At 35.0% G+C, this 16,166-nt stretch overlaps 2 protein-coding genes and 1 long non-coding RNA gene across 3 annotated transcripts; 1 reads left to right on the plus strand and 2 right to left on the minus strand.

The window, feature by feature from the left end:
- Positions 1-5: 5 nt before the first annotated feature.
- Positions 6-2,266, minus strand: LOC105324360 (uncharacterized). The gene is made up of 3 exons (XM_066073311.1): positions 2,025-2,266; positions 1,753-1,849; positions 6-1,529 (listed from the first exon to the last, which is right to left on the minus strand). The coding sequence occupies exons 1-3, from the start codon at positions 2,086-2,088 to the stop codon at positions 797-799; spliced, it is 894 nt and encodes a 297-aa protein (XP_065929383.1). The 5' UTR covers positions 2,089-2,266; the 3' UTR covers positions 6-796.
- A 1,594-nt stretch (positions 2,267-3,860) lies between these two features.
- On the plus strand, positions 3,861-4,833 carry LOC136272179 (uncharacterized). Its single transcript, XR_010710123.1, has 2 exons — positions 3,861-4,070; positions 4,494-4,833. It is a non-coding gene; the product is annotated as an uncharacterized lncRNA (long non-coding RNA).
- On the minus strand, positions 4,776-15,121 carry LOC105324359 (homologous-pairing protein 2 homolog). Its single transcript, XM_011423419.4, has 9 exons — positions 14,972-15,121; positions 14,567-14,661; positions 14,082-14,171; positions 12,574-12,685; positions 12,128-12,198; positions 11,482-11,556; positions 11,009-11,062; positions 10,729-10,788; positions 4,776-4,901 (listed from the first exon to the last, which is right to left on the minus strand). Exons 1-9 carry the CDS (start codon positions 14,994-14,996, stop codon positions 4,845-4,847), a joined length of 639 nt encoding a protein of 212 aa, XP_011421721.3. The 5' UTR covers positions 14,997-15,121; the 3' UTR covers positions 4,776-4,844.
- Between the last annotated feature and the right edge of the window lie 1,045 nt (positions 15,122-16,166).

A 16,166-nucleotide genomic window follows, 5' to 3' on the forward strand; every position in this document is an offset into this window, starting at 1 on the left:
CAAAGGTACATGTCTGAACACAAAAATTAAGATTATAAATAGAACAGGCATAAACGTTAAAGTCAGTGCAACGTTTTACACACGACATTGATCTCATCTATATCACTTTTCTTTGACCTCTTTTGTTTGTTTTTTTTTAATTTAAAATGTTAAACTCTTACTTCTTAACATACTATCAAAGCAAAAAAAAAACGAGTAGAAAATAGCGATGAATAAACAATTATTATATACAAAACATAAAATAACTCAATACATTTAGCAACAGGTGACTTGTGCGCGGATCTAGACTTTGTCCTCCTTGAGAATAGTGCTGCTTGAGGCCGATGCCTATTTTCGGTAACTTCTTCGCTTAATTTTTAAAAATGTAAATTTCCAATAGGGATCAAGACCTAGATCTGCGCATTTGTGTCTTGTACATAAACATGCATGATACATTTAGAAAATGTGACTGTGCTTTAGAGTGCTAGTGAACTTCACCAGCACATCGGCTTCTTTACCGAGGGATAACCCTTGAAATAGGGGCATATGGCCCCATCGAAGCCAACGTATTGAAGTCACTCAGCGCAGTACTTATTAACTAAATTCGTAATTTAAGACAAGTGCATAGCATTTTTGAGGTAAAACTTCATATTTCAGGGTACACATGACAGAAACTGGTCCCAGTATCTGAAGGAATATGCTAGGTGGATATGTCCTTTCCTATCAATGACACCTTCAGGTAAATGGACACATTAATAAAAATGCTGTGAGGGCTGTCCCGTGGGCCGTACACTCTTCTTGACTCAAGCAATCGCCCTCAGGATCCCTGGGCGATTTCCTGCGCCCGGTACGACTCCTCGTTCAGCAGATCGTTGAAGTCCACGGCAGATACATCGAAGGAACTCTCCCAGTGGGCTTGGCTAGTGTTGCGCGGGCTCTGACAAGGGAGATAACTCTGATCCTGCATCCGGCGTCTCTCCAGCCCGGCGTACAGGTGAGAACGGGACAGCTTCTGGAAAGTTTCCCGAATGTAGTCCCATCGTTCTTCGTTGCTCATGTTCTGTATTGTGCAGGTGGGTTGCGCGCTCGGGAGGAAAGTAGTGGAGGGGTGCTCTTCCTTGAGTGTCGGTACCTCTGCACATTGTGGAGCTGTGTGGAGTAATGGCTGCGTCTGTCTGTCCGTGTCGAACCTGTTGTTTGTATTATTGTTGTTGTTGTTTTCTGTCGTCAGTTTGTAGTAATCGTCACGTTTCTCCTCCTGTGCACGGCAGATCTGTTGAGCTGATTTGTGCACGCTGTAGTGGCCTAATTTCCTGACTGTCTTCAATCGAGCACGACCATGTCCGTTGACGTCACCATCTTCTGATACCCCGGATGTTGCGCTGTTCAGACACGGTCTTAGAAAGAAATAGCCGGTCCCAGCACCCACTCCCAGCGAGATCCACACCCACATGTTTCCGGACAACACAGCGAGAACGAGGCTGATGCGTAGCCCTGTCAGGACCACGTGACACGTGGACAGACCCAAATGCACCGGGACTTTGTGTTTCCTGTGAAAATAGATTTAAAAGCTTGAAGACGTTAATCTAGATTTCTTAATGTTTAAATATTGATTAATATCAATTACATGATTACATTCGTTTGATTAAAGGTTTAATTTAATAAAGCATCGTCGTCATTATCATCATCATCTTCATCATTATTTCATCATCATCGTCATTTTTATAATCGTCGTCATCTTTTCAGAGGAAATGATTTTTTTATGGTTTTTACCTGCAGTGCAACTTAAGCTCTTGGACTTTGATGAACACGTGTAAGGCTTCACATAGGAAAGCTGCCGCCACGGTGTATAAAATGGCTCCAACCAAACCTGAATATAACAAGAAGAAAATTCCGTTGTTGTAACATATACTCCTCATAACTCTGATCATGTTAATATATAAAATATACGTTTAAAAGCTGGTTTTACTATTGGTAAATTTGATTGTGATTTTAAATAATTCAATATTTAGATGGTAATATTACATTTCATCAAAGAAACTTACCCGGTATATTTGAAGTGTTCCATTCTTCGATTATAAATGAAGTATTGTTTCTAGAGAAGTCCATTTCGCAATTAATTCTGAAAAAAACCGGGGAATATCTAAATAAAAAATATTAATCAACAGTAAAGTAATATATACTTTTTTAAATCCAAGTATTGTCAGTAATTTAGGAACATAAAGACTCATCCGTATCATGGATATTTGCTAAATGAAGAACAGAAACTTTTACCAAAATCCGCTTTGACTTTTCTTTGCTAATTCTGCACTTGAAGATTTTGAATAATTCATCAGGTGCGTGGAAATATATATCAATATAATCCATTTAGAGTAGACATTTACTCAAATCATCAAATAGCAATGAATCCGTTAATTGGTGAGTATTTAAAGGTGTATTATAATTAATTGGGACCCATTTACTGAGGATAATAATCCCCATGCTTAATTAACGAGGTATTAATTATGTCCTTGTTCTCAAAATGGCATCAAGAGGTTTACCCGGAACGCCACATCTAATCACATTGAATTATGGGATTAATAATAATTGTCACATTACATTTTTTAAGAAGTAATCTTATATCTTTCATTATTTTTATTCGTTGTGTGTTTTACACGCAGACAATCAGTACTATTATTCGCATACAATATAATTTCCATGCATATATAAGCAAACCTAAATATTCATTGTAGTTTTCAACATTTGTATACATGTACATATAAAAAAAAATCGTATGTCTTCACATTTTTGGAGCGTTATAAGTATCGTGCCATTGTACATGTACATGTATCTCAATAAATAAAATAAAAAGGCGCTTGCGATGAAACACGTTGAATTTCTATGATATTGGTATATAGTTATATATATTATTTATTGCTAGATGTAACTAATCTTATATCAATTTCATCAGTTCATTGGTATATCAAGTTTTTGGTTCGTTATCTTATAATCTAAGTGTTCCTATATGTTACACGTACATGTACCACAGTTTCCTGGTTGTTGTTTTTTTATATCCAACTAATGAAATTCAAATCAAGATTCTCAACAAGTTTCCCTAGATAAAACAATATGTACGCGTACCACACGAACTTCAGACTGTATCTACCAAAACTGATTTATTGAACTAAATAAAATTCTCGCAAGATTACGCAGAAATGGGTGAACATTTTCAATTTTAGTTTGGTTTCAAAAAATATCTCTTTTATATTTTTATTTATTATTTTTTGAAGGAACATAGGATTGATGAACCTTAGGAAGTTTCAGTTATGGAAGTTCGATAGTCAACAAATTGGCCGTCAGATCTACCTTGAACATTAATTTTTAAATTAGCCATTAAATGTCTGGTCTTCTGAAGAAAAAAAAATCCAAATAATCTAGCTTTAGAATTTGAATGTTTTCCTATATAGATATAGAACTCTTCTCCTCAGTCCTCAAGGAGATTAAGAGTTTTAGAATGGCTACCCAGTCCTCTTAATGTATATTACATTATATACATATATAGGCTTACTCGCTAATATTATTCCTCATAGAGAAAAAATTGCTGTATTTGACGTACTTGTAGTGTTGGGACTTGCACGACATTAATTTGCTTGCATCAGTTCTTGTCCTTGTATGCAAGAGGAAGCTGAAGTGAATTTATTTGGCCAATAAATATGTTAAAACAAATTCATCTTAATTCCATTTTTTTTTCTGTTTTTCTTTATTTTTTTTTTGGGGTGGGGGGTGTTATGAAAATTTTAAGCTGTCCCTTCTCCCTATGAAGATTAATTGCTACATGCCTGTCACCTTTACATCCATGCAACTCATCAGTAAAATAATATATAACAAGAGGATCATAATTTTTTAATAACTCTTTATTTTCTTAAGTAAATATAACTAAACAGTAGATAAAACAACGAAATCATTGCCATGACCACCAAAATGTCTGAGCAGGTTATTGCATTATTTTTATGAACACAAATGGTTTTATAAAATACATTTTTCACAATCGACAAGGTTAAGACAAAACAAAAATCGAAATTAACAGTAATTTGGGTCAAATATTGTATTCAGTTTAAAGCTGAACACCGCTCGTAAATAGGCACTGTCCGCCATATTTCTCTTTAATCACTGCTGTCCCTACAACCCTTATATAAGGGACAGACCTCTAAACAGTTCAAAGTACTTCGCTGTAGAGGTCTCAACTGTGTGGACGTACATTTTGCCTCGCCGTGTTACCCGGTCGCGATGAAATTATCAAATTTTACGCACTTTTTGAAGCCAGAAGAATACTAACATCAATTAAATTGGTCAATGCATTATTTACGAACAGAAAATGAACATAAGATAAGAAAAAAATGCATAAAATCTAAAGACCACGAAAGGAATACTACATGTCGGCCACGAAGTTCAGGTGTGCAATCGGGTGTAACGAAATCGAAGGGTTTATATACCAGGTATCTGTGTGAAGGTGCCTATTTACGAGCGGTGTTCAGCTTTAATATCATATACGAATTCGAGTTATTCCCCTTTTAGTGTCAAATGGAATATTGATAAGTGGGATAAAACGGGTTTAAAGCATCCTGAATGAGGCCTGATATATTATATCATCTTATTTGTTGGCCCAAGCAATGAATATTTACATCTCTCTCTCTCTCTCTCTCTCTCATTGCTTTTAATTGTCCACCAAATACTGGTACTCTCTCTCTCTCTCTCTCTCTCTCTCTCTCTCTCTCTCTCTCTCATTGCTTTTAATTGTCCACCAAATACTGGTACTCTCTCTCTCTCTCTCTCTCTCTCTCTCTCTCTCTCTCTCTCTCTCTCTCTCTCTCTCTCTCAATGGTCCATCAAATATCTGGAGGGGACAGCTGGTAATCTTCGTCTGTCTCAATCCCAATCTCCTCCTGGAACACAACAAAAACAGGAATAAACATTGATCATTATTCAGATATCATAAGCACAACCTTGTGATCTTATATTATCAGTGCTTTTTATCTAACGACTTTCAATATTAAAAAAAACAAGAGGCCCATGGGCCACATCGCTCACCTGAGGAACAATAGGTATGATAAAATCAGCTCAATGGAGTCATAATACAAACTATCTAGACAATGTACAATAATTCATGTAAATCCTGTATAAATAAAATCCATTTTCCCCTGGATATTCTTATGTTTATAATCATTAGTCCCTTTTCTAACAGGATGATTTTATAGTCATATCAGATGTTGAGTATTGCAGTTCTAAAAAAGATCCCTAACAATAGTTTATATATGGGATATAAACGTACATCAAACTCTTAACCTTCTCGTGAGGCCAAAGAATTGTCCTGGGGCCAAAGTCTTAACAATTATAAAGAATCATCTGGCTGAATAGTTTCTGAGAAGATTTTTAAAGATTTACCCTATATATTCCTTTGTTTAACTTTGACCCCCCCCCCCCATTGTGGCCCCATCCTACCCCCTGGGGATCATTATTTTCACAACTTTGAATCTACACTACCTGAGGATGCTTTCACACAAGTTCCAGCTTTCCTGGCTGATTAGTTTCTGAGAAGAATATTTTTAAAGATGACTCTGTTTATTCCTATGTAAAACATCGACCTCCCATTGTGGCCCAAACCTACCCCCAGGGGTCATGATTTTCACAAATTTGAATCTACACTACCTGAGGACGCTTCCACACAAGTTTTAGCTTTGCCGGCGAATTAGTTTCTGAGAAAAAGATTTTTAAAGATTTACTGTATATATTCCTATGTTAAACTTCGATCCCCCATTGTGGCCCAACCCTACCCCCGGGGGTCATGATTTTCACAACTTTGAATTTACACTACCTGAGGATGCATCCACACAAGTGTCGGCTTTCCTGGCTGATAAGTTTCTTAGAAGAAGATTTTTAAAGATTAACTGTATATATTCCTATTTAAAACGTCAATCTCCCATTGTGGCCCCACCCTACCCCCGGGGGTCATGATTTTCACAAATTTGAATTTTCACTACATAAGGATGCATCCACACAAGTGTCAGCTTTCCTGGCCAAGTAGTTTCTGAGAAGAAGATTTTTAAAGATTTACTTTTTATATTCATATGTTAAACTTCGACCCTCCATTGTGGCCCCACCCTACCCTCAGGGGTCATCATTTTCACATCTTTGAATCTACACTACCTGAGAATGCTTCCACACAAGTTTCAGCTTTCCTGGCCGATTAGTTTCTGAGAAGAGGATTTCTAAAGATTTACTCTATATATTCATTTGTTAAACTTCGACCCCCCATTGTGGCCCCATCCTCAGGTGAGCTAAAAAGGTTTAGTTTACAATTCAATAAGTTGGTTTCTGGAAGAACAGATTTTGAAAATTTTCGTAATAAATATTGACAATTTTTTTTAATTTTTAAAGCGCTAAGCATAGCTCAGCGGTTTATTGTGGTTAGACTTCAACTTCCTGTGCATCGAATAACCGCCCCCTATAAGCAAAAGTATACATCATTTAAACTGGTTAGGGAACCAGTTTCAGGGGTTTATGCACATAACTGCACGGGCAATTGTGAATCTAATTTACGGGCTATTGTGAAATTAATGTACGGGGCTTACATACATCATTGCAGGGACTGTCATGCAGTGATGAGGAAATATAGTGCGTATACAGAAGCTGAAATGCTATATACATATATCTGTTAAATACATACAGAAGCTGGGTTAGCGCTTTTCAGTACTATCAGTACTTTGATTTAATCTTTAGCTTTTAAGATCTGTGTACAAACATAGAATTGTGAGCAAATCTCTGTATCTTGCTTATAATTCGAAGCTTAACACTCAAATATGGTTAGTAAAAAGAAATTGTAAACAATTAAACACAAGAAACATGCACTACATGTATAACAAATAAAGAACACAATTTATTTTTTCGAAATGAATCATATATATACATGTATACACCTACATATTTCCGTAAGCGATATCAAACTTTATTTAAACTGAATAAACTAGAGAAAATGCCGAGCATCTCAACAAAAACCTATTGCATTAATCTACCATTACGCAAAAGATAATGCCGAATTACCGATAGAATGAATTGTATTTCAGTACTCCTACATCAGATTTTGCTTAATTTGCGCAGGTAAAAAGTTAACGTAACTGTTTGATTTACCGAAGTCTCTGTTTGATTTGATACGTAAAAATCACGAAATACAGACGACAGTTTCCAGGTTACAAAGCACAAATAATGAAAACGAAACGAAAATCAGAACAAGCTAACATCAACGTCATGTGTGAAAACTGTCAACGCATTGAAATATTTAGCCTCAATTTACTTCCCAAAATCGGCACCAATATATTTTTCATGTTTCAAAAATTTCCCTTCATACGCGAACTGTTGCACAACAAGCAATTTCATCATAGTCAGATCGACCCTTTTTCGTATAATGTCATGGCTGCTTTAAACAAAGAACCTCGTTTTAGAAGTATGGAATACGAGTCTTGGTAAAATGGGTACGCAAACCCGGGCCGTGGCAAAATAAATACCGGGGCAGATCGGCAATCGTCAATTCCAAATGCGCATTATTTTGCAGCGATATTTACAGCAAATGCAAATATACTGGTCCATCAAATATTCTGAAATTTTAATGAGATTGGCAGATTAATAACTGCCAATCTTTTGTTTTGCCCAGGCCAAGTCTTGTCTACCCATTTTACCGGATGCCGAATCCGAAGCTATTAAACTGATTGAAACACGCCTTTCCTATTTTATTATTTTCGTAATAACTCAGATTTGAAACAGAATTAGACCTTAATTTTTGCAATTTATATTTTCCTTCCCATAAGGATAATTTATGCTAAACTACGTTGAATTGGAATCAGTAGTTCTTGAGAAGAAGATTTTTAAAAATGCACCCCCCTTTTTCTACAGTTTCAAGGTTTTCTCCGCTTTGAATACAGATCGGACTTTTATTTCTGCAATTTATATTCGCCCTCCCATAAGGATGCTTTGTGCCAAATTTGGTTGAAATTGGATAAGCGGTTTTAGAGAAGAAGTTCAAAATGTAAAAAGTTTACAGACGGACAGACAGACGGACAGACGGACGGACGGACGGACGGACAGACGGACGACGGACAAAAAGTGATCAGAATAGCTCACTTGAGCTTTCAGCTCAGGTGAGCTAAAAAGTAATGAAAACATATCTCTCATAGTAGAACTGATTATCCAAAAGCCTTTCATTATTGAAATTACAGACATTATAAAAAGTTATTTCTCATTGTATCTAAAGCCTTTATCAACAATTCTTGATAGCTTTGTTTTATAGCCTTGGGTTTCATGAAACTATAAATGAATTGTTGACAGTCACCATTTTGTTTTATAGCAGTTAGGTACAATCAGAATAATTCTGCCTCTGGATGTAATGTTTTTAAAGCTACATCTGTGTAATACTCTGATTATTAGTGATAATGGTTATCTTTCAAAATGAAATTGAAATTCCATAAATTTTTATACAAAAATAAAAGCGCAGAGGGTCATTAAAAATCGTAAGCTATAAACTCATAGTTCAAGACCTGAAACTGACCTTGACCTTTCAAAGACAAAATGGCCGACATACTGGCCCCACCCACAGGCCGGGACGGGTGCAATACAGAAGGAGCATGCACTGCATTTCACCCTCCCCAGTCTCTGGGGGAAGTCGATACAGCAGAGGGAACCACTAACTCAACCTCTTCAACCAAGAGAAAAGTCACTGACTGAAATCTATTATTAGGAGGGCTGAATGGTTGTGGCTGATTTAAGATAAACTATATTGATCTCCTTGAGAAGAAGAGCCCTATTTAAAGAAAATGGAAAATGTTTAGATCTGATGGATAATTTGTTGACAATCCAGCCTTCCTAATCTTCTTTTGATAGCGAAGAGCACATTTGCCACATTATAAAACTATACAGCAAAGAATACTGTATAAACTGAACTGTACACAGAACTTATCCACTCCAACCTACTATGCTAGAGAGGGAGAGAGCACTGATTGAAATCTATTAATTCTTTTTTTTTTTTTGGATAGAGAAGATCACATTACAAAACAATATACCATAGCTGAGAACACTGAATAAACGAACTCAATGACTCCAAACTACAGTCTGATTCAAATCTATTAATTTTTCTGACGATCGAAAAGGGCTGCCACTGAACTTTAGTTACATGCATGTACAAGGTCTGGGGTCCTTTAGATTATGAAAATCACTTGCATAGTACGGTCATATTTGGAAATAACATCTTTATTTTATAAAAAAAAAAAATGGAAAAACATTTTTTTTTCATCAAAGTCTTGTAAAACTGTATTTTTCTGTGCTTAAAATTAATTTTGCATTAGCAAAAAAGAAATTGAAATTAAGATCAAATGTAAAGCTAAGCATGATCTCCCTTTCAATGCATTAAAATTGGTATTATATCTAAATGTACATTTACCAATACTGGTAATATGGGAAATTTTTGGGTTTTTTTGTGGGGGGGCAGGGGGGGGGGGGGGAGAGAGTGGGGTTCCCATGGGAAGGTTTTTTTATCAGACACGAATCAGGTAAACTGACCGCCTTTAGAGCAAATACAAAACTTAAAGCAATATGAGCTATATTTTTTATTTCACAAAACATGCAAATACATGCATGATAATTCTGTGTGTAACTTTGATCATCATGACGAATAAGTTGAAACCAAATGGTTGTTATTCAAAGTAAAGATTCTCTAAAATAGCCTTTTCTAAAACTAACAGAAGTTTATAATTCATAATTTTGTTGGTCATTTAAGTACTGTGGAATCATTAGAATACATGGTGGCTCAATTTCGTGGTATTTCTGGTATTCCTTGGTAGCCCTCCCCCACGACATTCTCAACGAAACCAAATTTAGAAAGAGTTATCTTCTTACTGAACATATCTACGAAATTACATCCCACAAATAAGCAAAAAACCCACAATCAACAAAAATTAGCCCCCCCCCCCCTATTTTTAAATAAATCCACAGTAATTGATTATGATTTTACAAAAAATACTTCTGACATGAAAATTGAAACCATAGTAGTACATGTATTTCATTTCAAAAGGAAAGGCTGAATTCAGCATATCAATAATGAATTCCATTAATTGTTCTGTCAGTAAAAAAGAGCACCTACAAAGCTTCATTGCCATTTTAACTTTTAAACCTAAAGGAATTCTATATCTCAATATCTCAGACATTCTCAGTATCTCATATGTCAGAACCTAGATAATAACAGAAAAACTTATCCATCGGGAAACTTCAGAGGAAAATGCTGAATTCAGTATACATGTATATTTTTAATCACTCAAACCCCAAAGCTAGTGAATATAGATCATAATTTCTTTCAACAGAGAAATGCCCAAATCTCTCCTGATCAACTAAAGACACACAAAACCATCTTTCTTTTTATAATGCCATTTTGAGAATTTTCCAAACCCAACACCAGGTAGCCTATGAAGTCTAAACTAAAACCATGTAATCATCCATAAGAAATCTCATCAACTATTTCTTTCAAGATTAAGCCAAATAAACAACAGATAAATGACACGGAACAAAAACTTTTAATTCTGAAAAGTTAGGAATAAGTGGCCAGATGTTTTTAAGATATTTACAAATCATAAGAATATTGAAACATTGATTAGGCTCTCATTTTTTTCTTCATTATAAAGACATTCTTTATTTGGAAATAATGATTATTTTGAATTTATGATTATTACTCACATAAAGTTGCTTTTTAGTCTTGGGATAGCCTTCTAATATTGCTCCTAGAATATCATTACTCTGAAAAAATGAATAAAATGAAAACATTGCACTCATAAACATGATAAAAAATATATGTATTGCATAATTGCATGTTTTTCTACAAGCCCAAAATAACAATAACAAGATAAAAGGTCTAAGAGCCTCAGATCATTAATGTGACACAAAGACTTCGTTACATTATTAAAAGGTCCTATAAAAACATGCTATCAGATCACATTTACTTTATAATTCCACTTACAATTCGTTTTCTTTTCCTCCATTCTTTGACATATTTCTTTCTTGCTTCGTAAATCTATAAACAAGAAAAACTGGAAACATTTTCATACAGCCGTAAACAACAACTATCAAACTAATTTCTGAAGATTACTTGCCATAACAGAAAGAGCGAACATTATTCAATTATAGCTTGCATGGGACTTAAATCATCATTTCTGAGTAAGTGCATGTTGACCATAAAACCAAGGCAAACAAGTAATGCACATAAATATCCCAATAATTGCTTCAGACTGCCCTTATGTATGATGCATGTGCATCCAAATTATAGCAGAAACTTGCCAGAGAGTGCATTTAAGTCATCAGACAGTAAAAAGCATCAGATCAATATAAACCTAGCAAATATGTTCAATGAGTGAAGTTTCAACAAAATGCAGTGAAAATACAGCATGACCAATAGCCAATTATATCTTTAATTAACTCTTCGAACAAACTTACCCGGTCTTTCTCTTCTGGAGAAACAGTTTTCCCACCATCTTTCAGTGTATTTAATTTATGACTGCAAGCTTCACACTACAAAAAATAGCAAACTTATTTAAAGGAAAGTTCTCAATTTCCAACAAATTAATTTTTGTATACATTTCCTTCATTATCAAAATATGATGTGCAAATAATGTTTGTTTAAAGGAGGCTTGGTGGTCGTTAGAGTACCCAAACGATCTACCATAAATTTTCAGATATAAGAAGATATCTTAGCTTTAAAATGAGAACATTTTCCTATATTTTTATACAGAGCTCTTCTTCTCAAGAAGATAAATATAGACTAAAACTGGCCACAACCATACAGCCCTCTTAAATATTACATGTGCATGATATAACAAAAGCAAAGAGTTGATATATTAGAAGAAGAGAGTGAAATAAAAACAATTTTTAAATTCAAGAGGTATGCAGAAATCAAATTAAATCTGGAAAACTTTACACAATTGATTTCCCCTCACAGGAATTATACACAAAAAATGCAATTACAATATGGATTTCATGTCGAGATGTTCATAGCTGCAGCATATAAATTTTTATAAGAATTCCATGTCAATGATTCTATACTCTTGAGACAGAACTGGTTCTGTATAAACATGGTACACACCTCTTCTGTTAGCTGTTTCAGCTGTAATATTGCGTCTTCTGTCGATATTGAGCTGTTGAGTCCTCTTAATTCTATTGTTAACAAAATGAAGGAAAAAGGTAAAAAAAATTCCTTATAAACTTTTTTAAAAATTTGATATTGCAGAAATATACTGATATAAAATAATAAAAGTACACTCTATTAAAATTCCTCATTTTATTGCCTTGATTTCACAAAAAAAGTATGTTTACAAGTTTTATCAAAATTTTGTTGAAAATTCAATTAAAAAATTGTCCGTCTCCATCCTACAAATATCTTAAAGTTCCCCATCTTGGCTGAAAGATCGAATCCGCACTAAAGAATTGATTGATCCACTCTAACAGAACCTAATTGTCATTCAGATGTTGTGATAGGGACACAAACACTTTTTTACATTGTTATCAACACATATTGACTACAATGATTACCAGCATCCAATCTCCTCACTTCCTCATCCTTCTCTTTACACTGCGCCGACAGTTCACTGATTCTGGCGTCCATGTCTCGAATTTCCCCATCATCGACATCCGGAAACTGGCCCTGTAATGAATTAAATGCATATTCATAGATTCATTGCGGTACAAATGTACATAGAACAAATGCTTTTTGTGTATGTCTGACTGTCATCTAATTCATTAGAGAGAAATTTTTCTGAAGCCTGCCAGATTGTCACTATATAACCAGGCATTGGACTAGTATCATTGTATTCCTATTATCAACTGTATCTACATATGCACAATTGTGAGAATAAGTCCCTGACAACTAGTTTATCACTGTTAAAGAGTTATCGCAAACAAAAATTGGCTTACAGTTTAATACCAGTAATATGTACAAGGGTTAATTACAAAATTATGAAAATAATTGGGTATGTTTGGGTCAGAGTGCATGTACATGTATTGTCAGTGATTCATTATGATAATTGTCAATAGATATGAGTCCAGAGGAGCCTTGTCAACCATAATTATGAGTCTCAAGCCAAAAACAATGAGTCCATATTTTATTCCACATAGAACATAATATCAGATAAGCTACGCTTTATGTAAACTCAAATTCTAGATGGCCATACTAAAAGACAGACTTAAAGCCATCACTGGGACCCTTCCGAGTTTTCTTCGTTTATCTATCGCCATTATCAATAATCATTTATTGCATGTTCTGGACTAGCATTCCTTTCAGCATGAAACTCTTCGTTGTTATTAATTTAAGATGATTAACTGTCACTTGTCCACTTTTTCATAAACCCTGGTTAATCTATCCTGCATCGGGAGGAATTTTATCTGTTTTGTTCGGTAGCATTGTGATCGACATCAATTTCCCTGCCGTAATGTCATGTATCATTGAATCTCATTGGTTAATCACTAAGTGTTTACCAATGAGATTTCGGCTTGTGTTGTGTGCATTTTAATTTGGAATATTTCAGGCGTCCAGTTAGAAGGTTAAGAAAGGAACAATTGATGTTCTGGAATTTCTTAGTGAAAAATGTGTATATGTATTTCTGAATTTATTGCGTACTTTGGGATGCACATTTATGAAATTCTGCGTCCTGAGCAAAATTTGTGCATATTTTACACAGGACGCACATCAAAATGAATCACTGGTATTGTTAATCCATGTTTTTTGTTTTCATTCAGTTTTGGTGGATTTTTTTTGGAAGTATAAAATTAAAATCATAAATTTTTTATTGGTTGTACATTGTACTAAGTACTTTTGAAAATGAAAAATACACTTTTGTATGCAGATTAGTACTTTACAGTGTTGTGTGTAATTAAAATTAAAAAAGAAACAAGGAATTTGGTTGTAAAATCCTTTCCTTTGAATACAAGCAATCCTCATATATGCATGTGATGTACACACAATATAGTAGATGTATTATATACATAGATATTATGTACAATATAGTAGGAAATTGTCATTTTTCTTTGGGTTTTATTTTTACCTGATCTGCCACATAAACTTTCTGCTTTCCATAAACCTTTTCTTTGATTTGTCCACTTTGACTTAAACTCTCACAAGCTTTCACAATAGCCTGCAAACAAAACATATAAGATCTGAACCATATTCTGAATAATTCTTAAGATCAGTAAATTCAAAGAAATGTCAAGATCAAGGACTCAGAAATGTCCATATTTAATAAAGAGCTTCTTTGAAAGTCTTGGCCAATAAAGGCAGACAATGAATCATAAATACCCGTGTGTACTCTCAGCCATATCTATAGGCATTCAGATTGAAAGAGGGGGTACGTTACTCATTTAAATTTCATATACATGTATATATACAGTATTAAAAGTTTTTAACACAATCAAAAAACCTCCCTCATCCCTATATTTACATCCTTTGGATTATGAGTTTTAAGAATTTCCATATTGGCCAGTGACCAACAACTGACAGTAATTGTGTACATAGTGAAAACTGTAGACAGACCGTCTTGCCGTACTCTTTGTGGAGGTTGTTGAAGATATCTATGGCGCTGTACGGCCTATTCTGTCTGTTCAGATATTCCACCACTGCCTTGGCAGCTGCAAAGTCAACAACTTCACATCTTTAATCATGCACTGAGTGTCAAGGAAATACAAACACTAATAAAATAAAGTTACCTCTACAAATATGAACAAAGAAAAATTATTGTCAAAAGTTCGTCCAAGCTTGTTCATTGTTTTCGTATACACAATCCCATGGCCTAAAATTTGCCATGAACAGAATGAACTGCTATAGCTGAAGGTCAAAAGACAGAAAGTCGAAACTGTCCTGAATGTTGTTTGAGCAATAGGCCTTATCTAGACTTTATCATGAAATTAACTTTAAACTTTTGAAGAGCAAAATACATACCATTTGCATCCTTGGATTTACTCATATTTACAACATGCCGTTATAAATACATATTCTTTTTTCTCGTCATGTTCCGTCGTGTCGTTTTTTGTTTAAAAATGGCGGGAATACAAAAGAGCTTGGCAAAGGGAGGTAAAGCTATTTGCTATCAAATGAAGAAATATTCATCGTCGCAAGCTTTTGGATGAGTCTGTCCCCCTTTCAAAAACGATGTTACGTGCCTGTTTTGATTTGAAATTCTTTCTTTGACTGATAGAGACATGAATCTTAATAAATAAAACATATAATATGATATTGTCATGGTTCATGCGCGGAACTAGAGGTCCAGCCCCCCCCTGCAAAATTCAGATTTCTTTAATTTTACACTATAATATTACCAAAACTCCCCCCCCCCCCCGACAAACTCCATAGGCGTCGGAACCGTGGGGTGCTTTTTTTTTAACTATAGGTATACCCCCCCCCCCCCCCCCGAAATAGGATTTTCGTGATTTTGGAAATTCTGTTGTTTTTTTTTGGCTTGTCATGATTTCTGAGGATTAGTCTAGCCAGAGACATGAATAGCAATTTATGTTATTTATTTATGTCTCTGGTCTAGCCCCCCCCCCCCCCCACACACACTTTCAATTTGCTTTCGACGCCGCTGAACTCAAAATTTATAATCGTCGGACGCCCGGACACCCTCTAGATCCACGGATGAGGTTGTTATGTCGGATAAATATTGCGTGCCGGTTTAGTGGCGAATTAGGTTAAAATCTGGTGATGGAGATGAGTTAAATCTTACCCCCCCCCCCCCCCAAAAATAAAATACCTATCATGTCTTTAAAAAAATATAGGGTACAAGACCTCACAGATATGGCCCTAATAAAATGCATTATTATAGCCAAATATCATGCAATAGGCATTGTCCCTTGGTACCCTATGTGGTCAGGCCAACAAAATACAGTGTTCACCCTTCTATATAAAATTCTATACTTCCACTCACTGTCCTCCCTTGAAAATATATCACAAATGTATAATTATATACATGTAATATGTCTACATACAATTGTATATGGAATACAAATACATATAGGGGGTTGTATATAATGTGTCTGTACCAATACCAATGTATTGCTCTGAGGGACTGTGTATTTATAGCTGTTTATTTCAATGTGTACGTACTCTTGCATAATTATGTGTATGACAACTTGATATG

The sequence above is a fragment of the Magallana gigas genome, chromosome 10, assembly GCF_963853765.1.
Source record: "Magallana gigas chromosome 10, xbMagGiga1.1, whole genome shotgun sequence".
Classification (NCBI taxonomy): domain Eukaryota; kingdom Metazoa; phylum Mollusca; class Bivalvia; order Ostreida; family Ostreidae; genus Magallana; species Magallana gigas.

Coding starts and splice junctions, on each gene's coding strand:
- LOC105324359 (XM_011423419.4), bottom strand. CDS start 14,996: ATGAGTAAATCCAAGGATGCAAATG. Junction 14,172..14,566: donor ACAAAGAGTACGGCAAGACG/GTCTGTCTACAG, acceptor TTTTGTTTGCAG/GCTATTGTGAAAGCTTGTGA. Junction 11,557..12,127: donor TGAAACAGCTAACAGAAGAG/GTGTGTACCATG, acceptor TATTTTTTGTAG/TGTGAAGCTTGCAGTCATAA.
- LOC105324360 (XM_066073311.1), bottom strand. CDS start 2,088: ATGGACTTCTCTAGAAACAATACTTCATTTATAATCGAAGAATGGAAC. Junction 1,850..2,024: donor GAACACTTCAAATATACCGG/GTAAGTTTCTTT, acceptor TGTTATATTCAG/GTTTGGTTGGAGCCATTTTA. Junction 1,530..1,752: donor GAGCTTAAGTTGCACTGCAG/GTAAAAACCATA, acceptor CTATTTTCACAG/GAAACACAAAGTCCCGGTGC.